Source organism: Nerophis lumbriciformis, linkage group LG07, assembly GCF_033978685.3.
Source record: "Nerophis lumbriciformis linkage group LG07, RoL_Nlum_v2.1, whole genome shotgun sequence".
Taxonomy (NCBI): domain Eukaryota; kingdom Metazoa; phylum Chordata; class Actinopteri; order Syngnathiformes; family Syngnathidae; genus Nerophis; species Nerophis lumbriciformis.
The window spans coordinates 48,728,832-48,752,210 of NC_084554.2; the positions used below are offsets into that span (position 1 = coordinate 48,728,832).

The window sequence follows — 23,379 nt, forward strand, 5'->3', positions numbered from 1 at the left end:
ATCCAGCGGGGCATCACAACAAAATTAAGCATAATAATGTGTTAATTCCACGACTGTATATATTGGTATCGGTTGATATTGAAATGTTGCTATGTTGTCTATTACCATTGTTGGTATTTTGTCTACTACCATTGTTGGTATATTCATAGGAGTCTTGTTTACGAGTGAGGGAAGAGTGGATCGTGTGATCGACAGGCGGATCGGTGCAGCATCTTCAGTAATGCGGACGCTGTATCGATCCGTTGTGGTGAAGAAGGAGCTGAGCGGAAGGCAAAGCTCTCAATTTACCGGTCGATCTACGTTCCCATCCTCACCTATGGTCATGAGCTTTGGGTTATGACCGAAAGGACAAGATCACGGGTACAAGCGGCCGAAATGAGTTTCCTCCGCCGGGTGGCGGGGCTCTCCCTTAGAGATAGGGTGAGAAGCTCTGTCATCCGGGGGGAGCTCAAAGTAAAGCCGCTGCTCCTCCACATGGAGAGGAGCCAGATGAGGTGGTTCGGGCATCTGGTCAGGATGCCACCCGAGCGCCTCCCTAGGGAGGTGTTTAGGGCACGTCCGACCAGTAGGAGGCCACGGGGAAGACCCAGGACACGTTGGGAAGACTATGTCTCCCGGCTGGCCTGGGAACGCCTCGGGATCCCCCGGGAGGAGCTGGACTAAGTGGCTGGGGAGAGGGAAGTCTGGGCTTCCCTGCTTAGGCTGCTGCCCCCGCGACCCGACCTCGGATAAGCGGAAGAAGATGGATGGATGGATGGATGGAATAATGTGTTAATTCCATGACTGTATATATCGGTATCGGTTGATATTGAAATGTTGCTATGTTGCCTATTACCATTGTTGGTATTTTGTCTATTACCGTTGTTGGTATATTCATTATTCCTACATTGTTGATACAAATTGTTACAGTGTAATAATTATTGTTACCTGTGGTAATGCCACTATGATACAACATCTGTATTATAATCCTTGAACAAAGTAAGAGTGAAACTCATGTGAATAATCACTGAATGGAGAACTGGGGGTGGGATTAAATAAATTATCTTCTTCCCACTCCCTTTCAGGCCAAACTGGACAATCATGCATTACATACTATACATTACCTTTTGCACTATATTCATTTATATTATTATGTGTTGTCAACTTTGTACTTTTTTATGTCTTTGCCTGAAATAAATAAATAATGAATGAATGAATGAATGAAAAAAATAATGCACATTTCAATCAAACCAGTGTTTTAAAAATATGGACTAAAAAAACATATTTACATGAAAACACATTCACTGGCAGTCATGCATATTTTGCCCAACCCAGAAAAAGCAAGCACAGATGACTTGGAAAGGAAACATATTTTTTTTATGAGTGTTATACAACGGGATCGGGTTTGACACAGCTAATCAAAAATGCTAATCAAAGATCTTCTTTAATCAATGATGACATTTTTGCAGCAGATCCTAAAAGGAGAACCTGCACTTTTTCGGGGAATTTTGTCAATCATTAACAGTCATTATGTGAGACAAGCACACATATATTTTTCTTTTTTTATGCATTCTAACTTGTAAATAAATGTTAGTAAAAATCAGCTAACAATGGAGTTGTCATGTTCTGTGGTCATGTTTTATTTGGTTATGTTCTGTTGGTTTTTGGACTCCATTAGTTCTTGTTTTTGGGCACCCTGGTTTGTTTTAGTTGCCATGACAACTCATTGGTTTCACCTAACTCATTTGGACTCACGCACCTGTCACTAATCAAGAAGAGACTATTCCTGTAGTTGCCAGGTAGTCGGCCTGGCGACATTGACTCTATTGAAACTCTGTTCTTGCTATGTGCTAATCTGATTACTCTGTCCATGCCATAGTTCATGCTGCTCTTTTCATGCTCGTTTCTTGTTACACTAAGTGTTTTTTTTGTTTCATGTCCATAGTTCTGCCTGAGTGTTAGTTTTGTTCCCTGCGTTAAGTTTTGTGCCTCTGCTGTGAGCGCTTTTTGTTTGTACCCTTTTTTGAGTGATAAATTAAACCATGTTCCTACCTTCAAGCCATGTCTGCTACAGTCCGTTTTTTTATCTTCTTCCCACTCTCTTTCAGGCAAAACTGGACAATCATGCATTACTTACTATCAGTGTTGGGACTAACGCGTTACAAAGTAACGCGTTACTGTAACGCCGTTAGTTTCGGCGGTAACTAGTAATCTAACGCGTTATTTTTTTTTATTCAGTAATTTAGTTACCGTTACTACATGATGCGTTACTGCGTTATTTTACGTTACTTTTGATGTAGTATCGGCTAGAAACAGAAGCGCTGCGGTGTCGCGTTCTTCTGAATCTTCCTCTGTCACAAGCCGGAGAGAAGAAAAGAGGCGCGGTCTATGTGTGTGTGTGTGGGGGGGGAGGTGATCCGCGGTTTGATATATGAAACAAACAAAAAAAAGTTGTTGTCACGTTCAGTCCACACACAGCGTGGTCATGGCGAGCGGAGTAACGGAGGAGCTTGAACGCCCCCGCCATTGAATCGGTGTGTTTATAAGTGCAGACTCGGTTGTGCAAAACGAGGGTTTTAAACACATGCTGAACGTGCTTGAACCACGTTACGACATCCCGTCACGCACCCACTTCAGCAATAAGATTGTGCCAGATCCTTATGAGCAGGAGAAGAAAAAAGTTGTGGATGAACTATCCCGAGCATCATCTGTTGCGCTCATGACAGACGGGTGGACGTCCAGCGGAACTATAAGCGCTCACTTCATCACAGCAGACTGGGAGATGAGAAGACACGCCCCCTGTACGAGAGTCACCTTGCGCAGGTGCTGACACAAGCAGTGGAGGAATGGAAGATAAAGATATCCCAGTCACATGTGATAATGCCAAAAATCAAATAATTACAGAGAATGAGGCAGAACTGGGACCACAGATAGGTGCTTTGCACATGTAGTGAATTTGGCATCACAGAAGGGAATCTCAGTCAATAGGATGGAGCGCCTCTTTGGGAGGATCAGGAAGGTTTCTTACTTCCACCCAAGCACAACAGCTGCTCATGTGCTTAAGACAAAGCAAGAAATGCTAAAGCTGCCTGCTCATACATGATGTCCCAACGAGGTGGAACTCCACTTATGATATGTTGGAGCAGCAGGCAGCTATATACTCTGCATTGACCCACAACACCCTGAAGACAAATGTCACCCTGTCTGATGATGATGTGAGAGTGGCAGATGAGGTCCTCCAGGTGCTTAAAAGTGTTCCATCTCTACTGAGCACTGAAACTTCACCATCTGTGTCAATGATCCTGCCACTGAAAACAAGGATTCTACAATCCATGGCTCCAAGTGTGGAAGACAGCAGCATCACTCCAGATGTCAGGCTTTATTTCACTACCTATGTTTCAAGGAAGATGATGTTTCTTCTTATGTTGCACTTAAACTTGTTTTTTATTAATGGTCATTGGTCCAAGTTTAAAGAAAGGAGGAATGCCTTTTTATGTTGCACTGTTTTTCATTAATTATGTTAAAAGGAAAATAAAAATGCGTGTCAAGTTGATCAGCAGATTGTATTATTCTCCAGTGCAATAACAGTACTGAAATGAAGGCTAAAAGGGCATTAATGGGAGCTTTAAAAAAAAAAGAAGAAAAAAAGAAGTAACTAAATAGTTACTTTTCACAGTAACGCATTACTTTTTGGTGTAAGTAACTGAGTTAGTAACTGAGTTACTTTTGAAATAAAGTAACTAGTTTTCAGAAACTAACCCAACACTGCTTACAATACATTACCTTTTGCACTATATTAATTTATATTATTATGTGTTGTCAACTTTGTACTTTTTTATATCATTGCCTGAAATAAATAAATAAATGAAAATATTGGAATCGGTAAATAAGAGTTGGACAATATCGGAATATCGGCAAAAAAGCCATTATCGGACATCTCTAGGTAAAACTGATGCGACTCACATGGCAGCACCACAGGAACTTGGGGTCCTTCATCAGAGCGTGCTCCGTCAGTTTTTTGTGGAAGAGGTCGTAGACGTCAGCCGTCAGACATTCCCTCAGCTGCAAAAAGTCACAGGTGAATGCGTGGTCCACAGCGGCGTGGTCAGCGGTCTCACCTGGATGTCCAGCGTGGAGAAGTAGCTGTCCAGCTGCTCGGGGTCGTTGATGTCCGGCTCGCGGCAGATGGGACACACCATGTCCCGGATGTGTTTGTCCCGCACGGTGATGGTGAAGTGCTGCGTGAAGCACTCCTGGCACACGGCGCACTGGCACGAGGTCAGCGAGCGCATCTGCGCACAATCGGACGTTTCGGTTTACACTCCACGCCCGTGTAGGGACCGCCGTGGCGCCCTCACCTTGCTGTGCGGGAAGACGCTGAGGCAGCACGGACACTCGTTGTTGAGGACGCGCCTGATGAAGTCGCGGTCGTGTGACTCCTTCACGGCTTCCACCACATCCTCCAGGGTGTACGACACGTCGGGCTCCTGCAGCAGCGACAGGGTGAGCTCGCAGCGCCCCCAGCTGGGCAGGTCGTACAGCGCCAGGAGACGGCGGCACATCCTCTGTGACGGTGAGAAGGCGGCATGAAACAAACAAAAAAAAAAAACGGATTTTAAAAGAGCACCTCTTTGTCGGGGTGTTTGGGGTCGATTGGCGGCTCGGGCTGCTCGCTCCACATGTGCAGGTGGAAGGGGTCCAGGAGGGGGCGCTGCAGTATGGACAGGGCGCCCTTCAAGTCGCCGCCGCTCTGACGCAGGGCCTCCTCGCACTGCGATACGTCCCTGAAGCCCAGGGACTGAAGCTCCCTCATCTGGGACACAAAACCAGCATCATCATCAGCAATTAGCGAGGGAAATGCTTTTTATTCCACATTTCCGGTGTGCCATGTCATGTGACAATTGGCGACTGGCGAGAAGGAACTCCGTCAAGGTTATTTGCTACAATATTTGGCGTAGCGTTTCCCCCGGACAGATTTATGCAAGAAAGGCTAAAAGAGTTGAGCACTTTTCACATTTCAAGGCAATAAGGAGCAGCAAAAAAGGTTGTTTACAACAACAACGTCTGTCAGAATAATTGTATAGAATGTGAGATAACAGGATAATGCAAACATTTATCATTTGTTTTCAAAAGGCTTACATAAAAGTGGGACCCCAAAAATGTACCCCATTTTTCTGACTTGATGGGGTCCCCATTTTGAAAATTCATATATCACAAAACTTTGTGCTTCAATGAGTTCCCGGCAAGAAAACAAAATATGTCTTTGATCCTACCAAGCAGAAGGCTTGTAAAACTCCACTGTGTAGGATGGGAAGCAACATGAAAGTGTTCTGTTTCTTTGATGTATTGTAATCCACAGGAAGATTTTGTCTTGACCAGAGAACTGCAAAGCGGAGAGGAAGCAGGACCAGACTCCCCTCCAGGCGACCTCTTCTTTGAACTCTTTTACGACCTTTTCTTTGAACCGAACTTTTCTTTGAACTGTTTTGTGACAAAGGCGATGGCTGTTTATGACCCCCTTCCCTTAGAAACAGCTGTTGCCATGTAATCAGGATGAGTCCAAATAAAAGAGGAGGCGTACAATCTTTCGCCAGAGCGTGATGGAGACTGTGCAAGAGTACAGCCCAGACGTTTCTCCTCAACAGAGCCAAATTTAATCCTGTCTCTGTTTAATTCCTTGCTTCTTGTCTTGTTTAATAGATGTCATCAGTGTTTGATCGGACAATGTCCATTTGTGGCCTGAAGCTCCTTTTATTGGCATTTTCCTTACATTTCCCCCCAAATATCAAAAGGTTTCATTAGGATCACACTGAGCACACTGACAAAGCTTAACCTATTGGTACTATAACAATCTACAAGGTTAATATAGTTGGCTTCGCTTTCTTCCCCTCCATGTATCTGCTTTCTTTTGTATTTCATGTTATCATTATATATATGTGTTTTGCATTTGAACAATTGTATTGTTAATAATAGAGGTAATTGTGTGAATGCTATGGTTTTCTACACCAAAATTAATCTATTTAAACTTCTTCTTCTTCTTCTCCAGATTTTGGCACGCTCTACCTTTCACATGTTTCACCCGATTCAAACCGTTCTAACTTCAAACTGTTCGCGGGCTTTCCCTTGACAAATTCCAAAAATTCCCAGATTTCCCAGAATTCCAGGTTTTCCGGGACATTTTTCCCATTCCAAATGAATTGGTCATTTTTCAGACTTCCACCATTTCCACATTTTTCAACCTATTCAAACCATTCCACCTTCAACACATTCCACCTTTCTCGAAATTCAAACGATCATTTTTCCAAGTTAAAAAAAATTCCAAGATTTTCCAGAATTCCAGCTTTGCCAAAGCCCTATTTTCACCCTTTTTTCTGGTGACTACCCCTTCCACATTTTTCAACCCACTTCAACCGTTCTAGCGTCAAAACATTCCTCTTAATCAGGACAAAAAACTAAGTTGTTTATTGAACTGGAAAAATTCCCAGTTTTCCCGAAATTCCAGGAATTCCGTAATTCCATTTTTCAATTCAACATGTTACTACTACAACATTTCTTGACCGGGGTTTGGTGGGAGCGGTGGGTAGCGTCCCGGAAGAGTTAGTGCTGCAAGGGGTTCTGGGTATTTGTTCTGTTGTGTTACGGTGCGGATCTTCTCCCGAAATGTGTTTGTCATTCTTGTTTGGTGTGGGTTCACAGTGTGGCGCATATTTGTAACAATGTTAAAGTTGTTTATACGGCCACCCTCAGTGTGACCTGTATGGCTGTTGACCAAGTATGCTTTGCATTCACTTATGTGTGTGTAAAAGTTGCATATATTATGTGATTGCGCCGGCACGCTGTTTGTATGGAGGAACAGTGGACGTGACGACAGTTTGTAGAGGACGCTAAAGGCAGTGCCTTTAAGGCACGCCCCCAATATTGTTGTACGGGTGGAAATCGGGAGAAATTCGGGAGAATGGTTGCCCCGGGGGGCACTAAAATTCGGGAGTCTCCTGGGAAAATCGGGAGGGTTGGCAAGTCCGTGTTTCACCGGATATGTACCGCTCTGTACAGCGGCATTTTAAAAAGTCATTAATTTTACTTCTTGAAACCGATACCGATAATTTCCGGTATTAAATTTTAAAGCATTTATCGGCCGATAATATTGGCAGCCCGATATTATCGGACATCTCTAATTATGAATGTTACTACATTACATATATACTTACAGTGTGTATATAAAACCTTGATGTGTGTTTTTTAGAGCGCTTTATAGGCGGAATAGAGCAACTCCTATTGGCTCCATTGCTATCTGACTTTTGAGAATGTTTATTTACGAGTTATAACGTACAAAAAAACATGTGTTTTCGTCTGACTTAAGGTTTTTGGATGATAGACAAAATTCACAAATAAGTGCAGTTCCCCTTTAGATTTACAAGGACTCACAATCCTCCCAGGGGAAACTTGTAAATCTGTCTCAAATGTTTTGCTGAGTTGACATCCCTCCCACGCTTCTGCTAACAAATATATTCTTATCTTTCAAGGCCTTAGGATGTACTTGGACATATTGCAGCCCCCTTAGGGATGCAGAAGAATCCCTGGGAAGGTAGTGTCTTTGCAACTTTGCTCTAGAGCCGCATGCGGCTCTTTAGCGCCGCCCTAGTGGCTCCCTGGAGCTTTTCCAAAGATGTATGAAAAATGGAAAAAGATGAGGGGAAATAAAAAATTTTTTTAATATGGTTTCTGTAGGAGGCCAAACATGACACAAACCTCCCTAATTGTTATAAATCCCACTGTTTATATTAAACATGCTTCACTGATTCGAGTATTTGGCGAGCGCCGTTTTGTCCTACTAATTTTGGCGGTCCTTGAACTCACCGTAGTTTGTTTACATGTATAACTTTCTCCGACTTTCTAGGACGTGTTTTATGCATACTTGCCAACCTTGAGACCTCCGATTTCGGGAGGTGTGTGTGTGTATTGGGGGGGGGGGGGGGCGTGGTTAAGAGGGGAGGAGTATATTGACAGCTAGAATTCACCAAGTCAAGTATTTCATACATATATATATATATATATATATATATATATATATCCTGAAAATATGCAAACAAAACTGTGTTTGGATAATTGATACTTCAAACTTGCATAAATATAACATGAATATAACATAACTTGGCTTCTGAGAGCTTCAAAATGTAATGAATAAAATGCTAAAGTTGTTGATAAACAAGCAATTATTTTAATAAATAAATATGGTCATTTTAAATGAATTATTATGATAATTTAAAATGTATTATTTCAAATATGTTTATTTTAATGTACCGGTATAATTCTATGGCTGGATGTAATAAGGAGTCAGAAAAAATACAAATAAAAATACAATTAATTTTGACGTTTTTAGCAAAATATAGTAAAAATGTATTTAGTTTTTTTTTTTAAATTAATAAATATATTTATTTTTAGGTAAGATAAACATAATAATGCAATTTATCTCTAGTCTGGATGATTTAGTTATTGTCACCCTGTTGTCCTCCTGTAGTGAAAAAAGGCTGTCCTCACTCAGGTCCGCATGGAGCTGGAGGGGGCGTGGCCTCCAGCTCCGGCTGAAAATCGGGAGATTTTCGGGAGAATATTTGTCCCGGGAGGTTTTCGGGTGAGGCGCTGAATTTCGGGAGTCTCCCGGAAAATTCGGGAGGGTTGGCAAGTGTGGTTTTATGCCACTTCTTTTTCTGTCTCATTTTGTCCACCAAACTTTTAACGTTGTGCATGAATGCACAAAGGTGAGTTTTGTTGATGTTATTGACTTGTGTGGAGTGCTAATCGGGCATATTTGGTCACTGCATGACTGCAAGCTAATCGATGCTAACATGCTATTTAGGCTAGCTATATGTACATATTGCATCATTATGCCTCATTTGTAGCTATATTTGAGCTCATTTAGTTTCCTTTAAGTCCTCTTAATTCAATTTATATCTCATGACACACTATCTGTATGTAATATGGCTTTTAATTTTTTTTGCGGCTCCAGACAGATTTGTTTTTGTATTTTTGGTCCAATATGGCTCTTTCAACATTTTGGGTTGCCGACCCCTGGGTTATTGTGTTCAAAACTTAAAGGGGTCCAGACCTTAACTTGTCGGTCTCTCAGCAGTTGTCTCGCCGCCCACTCGATGTCGCCGCCTGTCGCCAGCCAGGCCAGCTTGGCCTCGGCTCGGGACAGCCTGACACCCTCCTCGTCGGCACCGGCGACGCTGGCGTGGACCGAGTTGGCCATGGCGCAGATTTCGTCCAGCAGGTGCGGCAGTTCTGACTCCTGCCAGTCGCACAGGTCGACGCTGGTGCCCTTGCACACGCGCAGCGCGGCGAACACTTCCTCAGGACTGATGCCTCGCTTCTCTGCCTCCTGCGGACACGGCAAAGTGCGTTAGTCGGCGCCCTGATGAAGCGAGGCTCTTTAGGAGGCGATGGACGGCTACTCTGATCTGGCAGATGAGCTTGCGTCCGTCTTCCCGCATGCGGTCCTGCTTCTTCAGCGCCAATGACGCCCTGGGCTTCGGCACAGGCTTCGAGCCATGTGGGGCTTGATGGGGCTTTACAGAGGGCGGGGTCTTCAGTGGTGGCGACGGTTGTCCGCCTGGGTCCGCCGTAGACTTGCACATCTCACACGTCGGCGTGGACACGGCGTTGACGAAGGTGCAGACCTGACATGTCCACTGAGACCCGAGAAGAACAAAACAACGTCAACCACCAGCAGAGGGCGCAATTAAACTGGCTGCAGACATTAAAGGAAAAAGTAGTTAACACAGAGATGAGAGTCAAAACAACAATGCGGATTGTTAAATGTTTCAGCAGTGTGTATACCAGGGAAATACACAAACTGAAAACTGAACCACCCCTTTTTTCTATTTTCACATAAATCATATTTTGTGTTTGTAAATTAAATTGACCATAAGTAGTGTTTTACTGTTCAGGCATGTGATTTGAACTTAATGAAAAAGACTGAAAATAAGCCGAAGTCTGGGGGCCGCTAGTCGGTGCCCTGGTGGGAGGACAAGGGGGGGCAACCGCTCCAAAGCGCCTGGTTTTTCAGCAATTGAGCATGCAAAAATTTGCCAAAAAAAGCACAATTTAAAGATATTTTAGTGTTTAAAGAATTAAAAAAATGATCAACAGAATTGACATAAATACATACTCCATTCATCCAAATGAATCACTATGTCTGTTTCAGTCACTATGTTATTTAGTCACTACAGTAATTGTGTTCACATCCACAGGAGCCACATGGGTTAGCCTGCTCTATACAGTATTTACAACCTTACTAGTGTTCACTTCACAGCCACAGATGGTTCATCTCGTTATTTACATTATTTACACATGACTTTGTGTGTTTCAGTCACTATGTTATTTAGTCACTACAGTAATTGTGTTCACATCCACAGGAACCACATGGGTTAGCCTACTCTATACAGTATTTACAACCTTACTAGTGTTCACTTCACAGCCACAGATGGTTCATCTCGTTATTTACATTATCTACACATGACTTTGTCTGTTTCAGTCACTATGTTATTTAGTCACTACAGTAATTGGGTTCACATCCACAGGAACCACATGGGTTAGCCTACTTTATACAGTATTTACAACCTTACTACTGTTCACATCTCAGCCACAGATGGTTCATCTACTTATTTACCTGTACATTATTTACACATGACTTTGTCTGTTTCAGTCACTATGTTATTTAGTCACTACAGTAATTGTGTTCACATCCACAGGAACCACATGGGTTAGCCTACTCTATAGAGTATTTACAACCTTACTACTGTTCACTTCACAGCCACAGATGGTTCATCTAGTTATTTACATTATTTACACATGACTTTGTCTGTTTCAGTCACTATGTTATTTAGTCACTACAGTAATTGTGTTCACATCCACAGGAACCACATGGGTTAGCCTACTCTATACAGTATTTACAACCTTACTACTGTTCACTTCACAGCCACAGATGGTTCCTTAAAGGCACTGCCTTTGCGTGCCGGCCCAGTCACATAATATCTACGGCTTTTCACACACACAAGTGAATGCAAAGCATACTTTGTCAACAGCCATACAAGGCACACTGAGGGTGGCCATATAAACAACTTTAACACTGTTACAAATATGCGCCACACTGTGAACCCACACCAAACAAGAATGACAAACACATTTTGGGAGAACATCCGCACCGTAACACAACATAAACACAACAGAACAAATACCCAGAACCCCTTGCAGCACTAACTCTTCCGAGACGCTACAATATACACCCCGCCCTCCCCCCCACCTCAACCTCCTCATGCTCTCTCAAAGAGAGCATGTCCCAAATTACAGGCTGCTGTTTTGAGGCATGTTAAAAAAAAACAATGCACTTTGTGACTTCAATAATAAATATGGCAGTGCCATGTTGGCATTTTTTTCCATAACTTGAGTTGATTTATTTTGGAAAACCTTGTTACATTGTTTAATGCAGGGGTGCTCACACTTTTTCTGCAGGCGAGCTACTTTTCAATTGATCAAGTCGTGGGGATCTACCTCATTCATATATATAATTTATATTTACTTATTTATGAAATATATGTTTTTGTTAACAAGTTAAAGGTGTTTAATGATAATGCAAGCATGTTTAACACATATAGTTAATATTGTTAACAAGTAAAAGGTGTTTAAAGATAATGCAAGCATGTTTAACACATATAGTTAATATTGTTAACAAGTTAAAGGTGTTTAAAGATAATACAAGCATGTTTAACACAGTTAATATTGTTAACAAGTTAAAGGTGTTTAAAGATAATACAAGCATGTTTAACACATACAGTTAATATTGTTAATAAGTTAAAGGTGTTTAAAGATAATACAAGCATGTTTAACACATACAGTTAATATTGTTAACAAGTTAAAGGTGTTTAAAGATAATACAAGCATGTTTAACACATATAGATTCCTTTCTTTCATGAAGACAAGAATATAAGTTGATGTATTACCTGATTGTGATGACTTGCATTGATTGGAATCAGACAGTGGTGCTGATAATGTCCGCATTTTCGAATGGAGGAGAAAAAAAGTCCTCCTTTCTGTCCAATACCACATGAAAGTGGTTGGTTTTTGGCATCTTATTTGTCCAGCTTCCGTACTCCTTTGTATACACTTTACAAGAAATACATTGTCGGCAAACTCCGTAGCTTGCTAGCTTGTGCACGCCAGCTTTCTGAGACTCTTATTTTGGTAGCGCAACTGTGCAGTCGGTCTTTGGAGTTTTGACGACAGGTACGGCGCCAGAGTCTGTTGAAATAAAGTGTTTCTCGCCTTCCAGTCGGTAATTTTAATGAGCTGGCAGCAGCCAGCGTCATCTCAGAAGACCCTCGGGTGCCGTGAATGTCAATCAAGTGACGAAAGTGACGTCATAGTGAAGATTTATGATCGCTCATTTTTAGGACTATTTTTTTAATGCCTGGCTGGTGATCGACTGACACACCCTCCGAGATCGACGTAATGAGCACCCCTGGTTTAATGCATCCAGCGGGGCATCACAACAAAATTAGGCATAATAATGTGTTAATTCCATGACTGTATATATCGGTATCGGTTGATATCGGAATCGGTAATTAAGAGTTGGACAATATCGGCAAAAAAGCCATTATCGGACATCTCTACGTACAACCCTAGTCTACACTAAAAAAGACAACATTTAACTTCATGCAAACCATAAACACACGTCCGATATGTCTTCAAGACCACCCTAAAATTAAACCGACCAACCTGCGCTTCGTTGCCGGAGGCAGGAGCCGGGCCTGCAGGCACAGGGGTGATGGACGGGCGAGGGGCCAGACGGGGGCGCTCACACACCTCGCAGAGGACGCTGCTTCCTTGGTTGATGACCGTGCAGCTCTTGCAGCACCACTCTGCGGACACAAGGACCACAGCATGTCATTGGACGCCCCACTCTGGACTCTCAAGAGGCGATGAGGTCTAACCTGTGTTGGGGGACACGGGGCCGCGTTTGCAGGTGACGCACACGGCGTCTGGCGGCTTGTTGACTGTGGCGCAGTGAACGCACGTCCACGCGGATGAAGACCCACTGAAAACAAGGTTTTTGCGGATGCTTGACGCAGGACGTGTGTAATAGGACACAGGTGTAAGGACCTCACCTGCTTGTTTTCTGGGCGGGCGTGACAACCGTCCGGGTATGGCTTTTGCGCTCGGGGTGCGAGTGAAAGAGGCCGTCGCACTTCTCGCACAACCTCTGCACACACGTGGCGCACTGAGCGTGGACGGGAGACACGCCGCAGATGGTACACATGTCTTTGGAGGGGACAAAACACCTTTAAAAGGAGCTCCACTTTCCACCATACCGTTGACCGTCTGGTGTGACATACCCTGCGGGGCTTCCAGTCCTCGGTCTCGCTTGTGGTTGGTCCTGGCAGGGTGGCGGTGAAAGCGGTCGTCACACTCCTCGCAAAAGGCTTGACCGTCACACGAGGGGCAAAGGACAGCTGTTCTGCCGCCACACAGATGGCACTGACTCACTGCAAACAATAACCGCAGCAAAAGCCATGAAAATATGAAGTAAGAATTACAAAAACAACACAATGAGTGACTTGCTCGGGGATTGCTCTTGTTTTAGACTTCAGCGCCCTCCAATGGACAAATAATGAATATTCCTGCACAATACCAGATATACTATATGCCAAACTTGAGACCTCCGATTTCGGGAGGTGGGGGTGGGGGTGGGGGGCGTGGCTAAGAGGGGAGGAGTATATTTACAGCTAGAATTCACCAAGTCAAGTATTTCATACATATATATATATATATATATATATTTATATATATATATATATATATATAAGAAATACTTGACTTTCAGTTAATTCTAGCTGTATATATATTTATTTTATTATACATATTTATATATATATATATATATATATATATATATATATATATATATAAAATATATATGTAATATATATATAATATATATATATATATATAAATAAAAGAAATACTTGAATTTCAGTGTTCATTTATTTACACATATACAAACACATAACGCTCATCAACTCATTGTTGAGTTAAGGGTTGAATTATCCATCCTTGTTCTATTCTCTGTCACTATTTTTCTAACCATGCTGAACACCCTTTCGCAGGTACCCAGAAAGGTTTCGAGTACCACCAAAAAAACTGAATCTCTGAAGACAGTATAAAAATCTGTGTTAAAGGTGTACAAATACTGTTTGTATAATAAGCATGTTATTGTTTACAAATGAGGGTTAAGAGTTCAATACTAAAAAAAAAAAAAAAAAAAAGAATGTGGCTTGAATACAGTTTTTTAATTGAGCTGCTGCATTTTTTGGTTGGGTTGTTTATTTATTTTAAGTAACTTCTACATTTCTAAAAGGGGAGGAATGTAATAGAGTGATCTATGTCTGTCTGTTACCATCTCCTGGTGAATGTTGGCTATAGCGTACTGGGGTTACTTTTTGGTTGGCCAACGATTTACGTGGTGTTGCGCACCTGACGTCAAGTGTGTGAGTCTGTTCTGAAGTCTACAGTAAAGAGACGTACTTCATCACCTCGCCTGGTTATTGCCTCCAACTCAATATAATACAACAACATTGCTGTTTACGGCAGACAAACTGCTTTACGGTAGAATAAAACATGACTGCTGTTGTGTGTTGTTGCCGCGCTGGGAGGACGTTAATGAAACTGCCTAACAATAAACCCACATAAGAAACCAAGAACTCGCCCTCGATCCTTCTACAGTTATAACGCGTTTGGGCAGGCACGCTGTTTATATTGTGGGAAAGCGGATGTGAATACAGGCTGTTGACACGTCACTCAGGTCCGCATGGAGCTGGAGGGGGTGTGGCTTCCAGCTCCGCCTGAATTTCGGGAGAAAATTTGTCCCGGGAGGTTTTCGAGAGAGGCGCTGAATTTTGGGAGTCTCCCGGAAAATCCGGGAGGGTTGGCAAGTATGCATACTTGTAGAAAATAACAGATGTGGGACGTAGTGGGAAGTAAGTCATTATTTAGAGGGATTGTCCATCTATCCATCCATTTCCTACCGCTTGTCCCTTACGGGGTCGCGGGGGATGCTGGAGCCTATCCCAGCTGCACACGGGCGGAAGGCGGGGTACACCCTGGACAAGTCGCCACCTCATCACAGGGCCAACACACGAGGGACCATTTAGTGTTGCCAATCAACCTATCTGCAGGTGCACGTAAGCTAAAATGTATTTTCTTTTTATTCCTAATCAGTGTAGTGAACTGGCTGTCTGAGCCAAAAAGCAGAAGAATGCAGATTTACCTGTACAAAACTTGTTTTGGGGGGTATTTTATTCAAATAAACTTACTATCGTGCCTCACTGGGCATCCTATCGTTTTAAAAGGCCTCTTTAAGTGTGCTGACATTTTTTATTCTTGTTATCAAGACACAGAGGAACTGTTTTAATCTGTGAAAAAAGTGTGTTTTATTTTAATTCAGCCCGGATGCTGCGTACGTCTGCACTCCATTATTGTAATTAATCATATTGAATGGGGATAGGTTGATTGGCAACACTAAAATTGGCCTTAGTGTGTGAATGTGAGTGTGAATGTTGTCTGTCTATCTGTGTTGGCCCTGCGATGAGGTGGCGACTTGTCCAGGGTGTAGGGATGTCCCGATCCAGGTTTTTGCACTTCCGATCCGATACCCATACTGACCGATACCGATACTGACCGATACTGGCCTATCCGAGCATGTATTAAAGTTTAAAGTTATTTAGCCTACTTAGTTGTCAGAATCATGTTGAAAAGGGTTTTAGTACTCTTGATAACAACTAGCCAGCTGAATTAGGGGAGTTTGAATAATACACAATGGTTGGTAACAAGAAACTGACCTGTTTATTCAAGGATAAACACAAAATAGACTAAATTATACATGACAAACAGAAATGGCATCATTGAACTAGGGCTGGGCGATATGGCCTTTTTTTAATATTGCGATATTTAAGGCCATATTGCGATACACGATATGTATCTTGATATTTTGCCTTAGCCTTGAATGAACACTTGATGCATATAATCACAGCAGTATGATGATTCTATGTGTTTTGATTGATGGATTGAGACTTTTATTAGTAGGTTGCACAGTGAAGTACATATTCCGTACAATTGACCACTAAATGGTAACACCCCAATAAGTTTTTCATCTTGTTTAAGTCGGGGTCCACTTAAATTGATTCAAGATACAGATATATACTATCAGATATATACTACCATCATAATACAGTCATCACACAAGATAATCACGTTGAATTATTTACATTATTTATAATCCAGGGTGTGGAGGGGGGCGCCGGATGTAAGTGTCAAAAAGACAGCCAAAAGAGTTTGATATGAGAATAAATCTAAAGTTAAAATATAGGGTAGAAATGCACCCATTTGCAGGAAATGTAGTCTTGATTTTCAACATTTTCTTTCAAGGCTTGCATGTCTACATTAAAACATTCTTCTTCATACTGCATTAATATATGCTACTTTTAAACTTTCATGCAGAGAAGGAAATCACAACTAAAAAAATCACTAATTTTTTCATACGGTGTTGATGTGGAAATTTTTGCCTCTGCATTTTGATGGTGTGGACATGTGGCACCGAATGGAGATAAGCGTCTCGACAGACATTACAATATTTGAACAATGATGACGACAACTGTTTTCTCTGTCGTGTCCGTATGTCGAAAATTGTTATGCGCTAATTTTTTTATTTCATTTTGTGCGTGGCATATAATTGCTATGCGCACAGGCGCACACCTTAGAGGGAACGTAGGTCACACGGCTGCGCTAGCATCACAGCTAACGTTAGCCATGCTGCTACCTCTCTGCTCGGGGAGGACGTATACGTATGTGACGCATGACGTGACAGTATGTGACGTGTGTAAGAAGGTGCGCTTGCTGTCTGTGAGAGGGAGACACAAAAAAGAGTGAGAAGAGCCTGTCGTGTAATGCCAGCAGCTAAAAGCAACTGTGTGAGAATCCACAGACCTGTCGATGTGTTGAAGGTGTGCTGGAAAATGCGGAACGGAAATTAGGGAGCAGCAGAAAAGTGGAATATATTATTTAAATAGGTGCGTTGGAAAACACGGACTGGAGTTTTTTTTTTAAAACTGGATCTGGATCGGCATTTTCCCATGCCTTGCCGATACGCATTTTTTGGCAAATATCGGCGGCCGATCCGATCCAAATATCGGATCGGGTGTACCCCGCCTTCCGCCCGATTGTAGCTGAGATAGCCTCCAGCGTCCCCCATGACATGAAGGGAATAAGCGGTAGAAAATGAATGGATGGATGGATGGATATTGAATGGCATTTTAATTTAACAACAATATTTGCCAAAGTAAACCATTTTTTGGAAATAAAACACATTGTGGTCGGCAACTGAATAAATGAATATATCGTATTTTCCGGACCTCAGGGTGCACCGCCGATGAACGGGTCTAGTCAGGTTTATTTTCATACAAAAGGTGCACTGGATTATAAGGCGCATTAAAGGATTCATATTATTATTATTTTCTAAATGTAAAAGACTTCCTTGTGGTCTACATAACATGTGATGGTGGTTCTTTGGTCAAAATGTTGCACAGATGATGTTTTACAGATCATCTTTAAGTCGCTTTCTGACAGTCTCTTCAGGATGCGCCGTTTTTGTGGGCGGTCTTATTTACGTGGCTCACTTTCGACAGCGTCTTCTCCCCGTCATCTTTGTTGCAACGGTGTGGCGTGCAAGGACGGGAGTGGAAGAAGTGTCAAAAGATGGAGCTAACTGTTTTAATGACATTCAGATTTTACTTCAATCAATAACGGAGCAGCATCTCCTCATCCGTGGCTCACTCTCGCAACAACAACGCCGGAAATGTGTCCCGTGAAAAACCGTCCAACCGGAACTCTCTAATAACTAAAGTTCCTTGGGTGAATAATGGAACTCACTACACCGGTATGTTTTAGCGCTTTCATGGCAGATATAAGTAAGAACTTTACACTACTTTATATTAGAAATGACAACAGCAGAGGATGAACGTCCCATAACAAGAAGATAGAGAAAAAGAAGAAGCTTATCGACTACGGCGTCGGTACAGACTATAAAGGCGGACGCGCGCACATTTTCAGGACTTATGCAGATCCCAAATACAGATCAGCAGGTACCAGAAGGTAAGAAAAGTTGCTTTTGCATAATATTGCGAAACAAAACGCCAGATAATATGTCTTACCTTATACACACACCATTTACATACCTGCCAACTTTTGAAATCAGAAAAACCTAGTAGCCAGGGTCCAAATGATTATTAGCCTTCAGACAGGTTAAAATGTTGCTAAAACCATCACTTTTCTATCAGTCACAGTGACTTTTCAAAACAAAAATATTACAGCAAAAATCATATGGGTTGATTGACATGTTTATTCTGTAAGATAACTTCAATAGTTTGAAATTATTTTGACAGTTAATGCCAGTTATCCTGTCAACCTTTCACAAGACTTAAATTTGTTAATTGAAAGTATAAACAGTATAAACACTTTTTACAGTAAACAAATGGTAAAACAGTACTAAACAATTCCATTAAAAAAAAATTGGTGTCATTATTAACTTTCTGTCCAAGCTTGTATAATCTACTGCCTTGTTCAATTGTAAAAAATATTCTGTGCCTAAAATTCACATTTCTATCACAATTATCATACTGTAAACATGGTAAGCTAACTTCATTAAAATGAATAGTCCCGTCAATAGCATGGAATTACAATTCAAATGTAGTTTTTTTGTAAGCCTTTCAAAAGAATTCAAAATATGAAAAATTAATGAAAATTAATTTAAGCCATCAGACACAGCCAGTGCGATTGGAAGTCCATGCTCAATTATTGCCTCCGTAAATAAAACTTCGGCACTTATCACATCCAAAGAATCTGTTTGGGCGACGAAAAACGTTGAAAGTTTTCCACTTGTATCGCTAGCAACGGCATTAGACTTGTGTTTTTTTGTCCCAACGTGGTCTTTTACATCGCTAATTCCTCCGTGTCCGATCGAAAAATCTTGTCTGCACAAGGTGCAATTCGCGTAGTTTTCACCTTTTTTGGAACGGATAATTATTCCCGGATAGGCTTTTGAATATTCTTCACGGAATGACTGCAGTTTTCTTTTCGGTTTAAGACTCGTTTGCGATTTTTCTCCGGCTGATTCCATGATCGTTCGCTCGTTTGGAAACAATGGCAACTGGTGCCTCGTGCTTGGCAGCGGTGCTATAAATAGCCTCGCGCGTGGCATTCGGAATGGCTCGATAGGAAGTTACGGGAAGCAGTGTCGATTGTCGTTGTTATTACGCGATTTCGTGAATAAAACTTAAAAAAAAAAAAGTGTTTTAATTAATGAAAAACCGTATTTTTTATCACTGCAACCGTAACCCGGAATAGGTTGATGAAAACCGTACTAATTACGGGAAAACCGGAGTAGTTGGCAGGTATGCATTTAGCAATCACGAATATTTCAGTTGTTTTTATCCTTCTTTGTGGGGACATTGTTGATTGTCATGTCATGTTCGGATGTACATTGTGGACGCCGTCTTCGCTCCACAGTAAGTCTTTGCTGTCGTCCAGCATTCTGTTTTTGTTTACTTTGTAGCCAGTTCAGTTTTAGTTTCGTTCTGCATAGCCTTCCCTAATCTTCAATAACTTTCCTTAGGGGCACTCACCTTTTGTTTATTTTTGGTTCAAGCATTAAACTCCTTTTTACCTGCACGCTGCCTCCCGCTGTTTCCGACATCTACAAAGCAATTAGCTACCGGCTGCCACCTACTGATATGGAAGAGTATTACACGGTTACTCTGCCGAGCTCTAGACAGCACAGACACTCAACAACAACACATCATTTGCAGACTATAATTACTGGTGTGCAAAAAATATTTTTAACCCAAATAGGTGAAATTAGATCATCTCCCACGGCACACCAGACTGGCCTCACACTGTGTATGGAGATACATAATTAGCTGCGTTTGTCATCAGCATGAAAATGGCGATCAAATACGTTTTCATGAAAATCGTCTGATATTAATCAGTAAATTCCTAATATACAATATGTGCACTTTTAAAAATTCAAGATGTATATTGAGCCAAAAGGCATGAAGTCATCCATTTTCTACCGCTTATTCCCTTTGGGGTCGCGGGGGGCGCTGGAGCCTATCTCAGCTACAATCGGGCGGAAGGCGGGGTACACCCTGGACAAGTCGCCACCTCATCGCAGGGCCAACACAGATAGACAGACAACATTCACACTCACATCCACACACTAGGGCCAATTTAGTGTAGCCAATCACCTTATCCCCAGGTGCATGTCTTTAGCATGAAGTCAAACAAGTCTAAAATGGAATAAAAAGTGTGTTTGGAAACTCACAGCATGTTTTTTTCAGAGGGTGTCCGAGGCCTAGTATGGGTTTAGGCAGCACGGGTGGTGGCTTGCGTGCAGGCCCCTCCCCTTTCGGTGGGATGGCGTGCACTTCGGTGGCCATCGTATCCTGACATAAACAAATCAGTGCGTCTTCAAGTCAACAAGAAGTTAATAAGACGGCAAACCTGTCGGACGACAAACGGGACGACGTCTTTGAAGAGTCCCTGGTGAGGGTGTGTCCCCTAAAGATCAATAAATAAGAAAGTGTCTTCAAGGAGACAAAGTACTCATTGAGAAGAGCCTTCGCACCTGAATGAGCATGTCCAACTCCGAACGCAAAGTCATAACCTCCAGCGTCACCATGGACACTTTTTCCTGATCCGGTTCGGTGACTTCTTCGGGGAAACTGAGTCCGTCCAGCTGCATGTTGGTGTAGCCGTAAAGGAAGAGGACTCGCCGGCCGCCCTACGGAATTTTAAAAAAATATTAAAAAACGCTTTCAAGACGCCGTGTTGGCAGGGGAGTGAAGATGTCACTCACCTGCATAGCGTCCACTGTCGTTTTGAAAACCGGGTTGTTGTGCTTGACGCTGCGCCAGTACTTGGGCCTGGCCGAGCTCGTCAGGTTGCAGCCGTACTTCTCCAGGATGCTCAGAGCTTTCACCAGTCTGCCCAACGACTCCAAGACCTGACGTACAAATGAAGGAGTTGGAGACTTCAAAATTGCCCATTTGTGTGAATACCGTATTTTCCGGACTATAAGGTGCACTTAAAATCCTTTCTTTTTCTCAAAACTCGACAATGCGCCTTATAACCCGGTGCGCCTAATGTACGGAAAACTGTTGGTTGTGCTTACCGACCTTGAAGCTATTTTATTTGGTACATGGTGTAATGTTAAGTGTGACCAGTCGATAGCAGTCACACATAAGAGATACGTGTAGATTGCAATATGACTCAAGTAAACACCAAAATTGTAAATGTTCCATTGAAAATATAGAACATTACACACAGCCCTCAAAAATCTGTCAAAATGTTTTAGTAGGACTTTGGTCATCTATGAAGTCGCACCGCTTGATGGATTGTACTGTACTTCAACATAGGAGTATTATTATGGTGTGTGTATAAGGTAAGACATATTATCTGGCGTTTTGTTTCACAATATTATGCAAAAGCAACTTTTCTTACCTTCTGGTACCTGCTGATGTGTATTTGGGATCTGTATAAGTCCTGAAAATGTGCGCAAGTCCGCCTTTGTAGTCGATAAGCTTCTTCTTTTTCTCTATCTTCTTGTTATGGGACATTCATCCTCCGCTGTTGCCATTTCTAATATAAAGTACCATATTTTTCGGACTATAAGTCGCAGTTTTTTTCATAGTTTGGCCGGGGGTGCGACTTATACTCAGGAGCGACTTATGTGTGAAATTATTAACACACTAGCGTAAAATATCAAATAATATTATTTATCTCATTCACGTAAGAGACTACACGTATAAGATTTCATGGGATTTAGCGATTAGAAGTGACAGATTGTTTGGTAAACGTATAGCATGTTCTATATGTTATAGTTATTTGAATGACTCTTACCATAATATGTTCCGTTAACATACCAGTTGGTTATTTATGCCTCATATAACGTACACTTATTCAGCCTGTTGTTCACTATTCTTGATTTATTTTAAATTGCCTTTCAAATGTCTATTCTTGGTGTTGGCTTTTATCAAATACATTTCCCCAAAAAATGCGACTTATACTCCAGTGCGACTTATATATGTACCGTATTTTCCGCACTATTAGCCGCACCTAAAAACCACAAATTTACTCAAAAGCTGACAGTGCGGCTTTTAACCCGGTGCGCTTTATATATGGATTAATATTAAGATTCATTTTCATAAAGTTTCGGTCTCGCAACTACGGTAAACAGCCGCCATCTTTTTTCCCCGTAGAAGAGGAAGTGCTTCTTCTTCTACGCAAGCAACCGCCAAGGTAAGCACCCGCCCCCATAGAACAGGAAGCGCTTCTTCTTCTACTGTAAGCAACCACCCGCCCGCGTAGAAGAAGAAAAAGCGCGCGGATATTACGTTTCATTTCCTTTGTGTGTTTACATCTGTAAAGACCACAAAATGGCTCCTACTAAGCGACAGGGATCCGGTTCATGAAAAGACGCAATCTCTCCATTCGCACACGGACTACTATTTCACAGCAACTGCCTAAAGACCTTCAAGAAAAGCTGGCTACTTTCCGTGCATATTGTAAAAACAAGATAGCTGAAAAAAAGATCCGGCCAGAGAACATTATCAACATGGACGAGGTTCCACTGACTTTTGATATTCCTGTGAACCGCACTGTGGATACAACGGGAGCACGTACGGTGAATATTCGCACCACAGGGAATGAGAAGTCATCCTTCACTGTGGTTCTAGCTTGCCATGCTAATGGCCAGAAACTTCCACCCATGGAGATATTCAAAATGAAGACCTTGCCAAAAGAGACTTTTCCAGCCGGCGTCATCATAAAAGCTAACTCGAAGGGATGGCTGGATGAAGAAAAGATGAGCGAGTGGTTAAGGTAAGTTTACGCGAAGAGGCCGGGTGGCTTTTTTCACGCAGCTCCGTCCATGTTGATATACGACTCCATGCGCGCCCACATCACGCTGGTTTTTAATATATTATTAAAGTTTGACTGACCTATCTGACTGTTTTTTTGACATTCCTTTAGCGCAGTTAGATGCGGCTTATAACACGGGGCGGCTTATAGGTGGACAAAGTTTTGAAATATGCCGTTCATTGAAGGCGCGGCTTATAACCCAGGGCGGCTTATGGTGCGGAAAATACGGTATATCTGCCATGAAAGCACTAAAACATACCGGTGTAGTGAGTTTACATTATTCACCCAAGGAACTTTAGTTATTAGAGAGTTCCGGTCGGACGTTTTTTTCACGGGACACATTTTCGGCCTTGTTGTTGTTTCCGGATGAGG

The 23,379-nt window shown here is 42.1% G+C and overlaps 1 protein-coding gene across 1 annotated transcript in view; it reads right to left on the reverse strand.

Annotated features, from left to right (window-relative positions):
• Positions 1–23,379, reverse strand: part of LOC133609386 (E3 ubiquitin-protein ligase RNF31-like) — a 100,152-nt gene that overhangs the window by 73,538 nt on the left and 3,235 nt on the right. Inside the window, exons 3-16 of the mRNA XM_061964932.1 lie at positions 20,945–21,091; positions 20,714–20,869; positions 20,590–20,646; positions 20,411–20,531; positions 13,374–13,523; positions 13,146–13,299; positions 12,972–13,075; positions 12,757–12,899; positions 9,435–9,671; positions 9,086–9,361; positions 4,607–4,792; positions 4,338–4,544; positions 4,098–4,271; positions 3,943–4,041 (exon numbers count right to left, since the gene is read on the reverse strand). Coding sequence (XP_061820916.1) covers positions 3,943–4,041; positions 4,098–4,271; positions 4,338–4,544; positions 4,607–4,792; positions 9,086–9,361; positions 9,435–9,671; positions 12,757–12,899; positions 12,972–13,075; positions 13,146–13,299; positions 13,374–13,523; positions 20,411–20,531; positions 20,590–20,646; positions 20,714–20,869; positions 20,945–21,091 — 2,211 coding nt within the window. The remainder of the gene's footprint in view (positions 1–3,942; positions 4,042–4,097; positions 4,272–4,337; positions 4,545–4,606; positions 4,793–9,085; positions 9,362–9,434; positions 9,672–12,756; positions 12,900–12,971; positions 13,076–13,145; positions 13,300–13,373; positions 13,524–20,410; positions 20,532–20,589; positions 20,647–20,713; positions 20,870–20,944; positions 21,092–23,379) is intronic.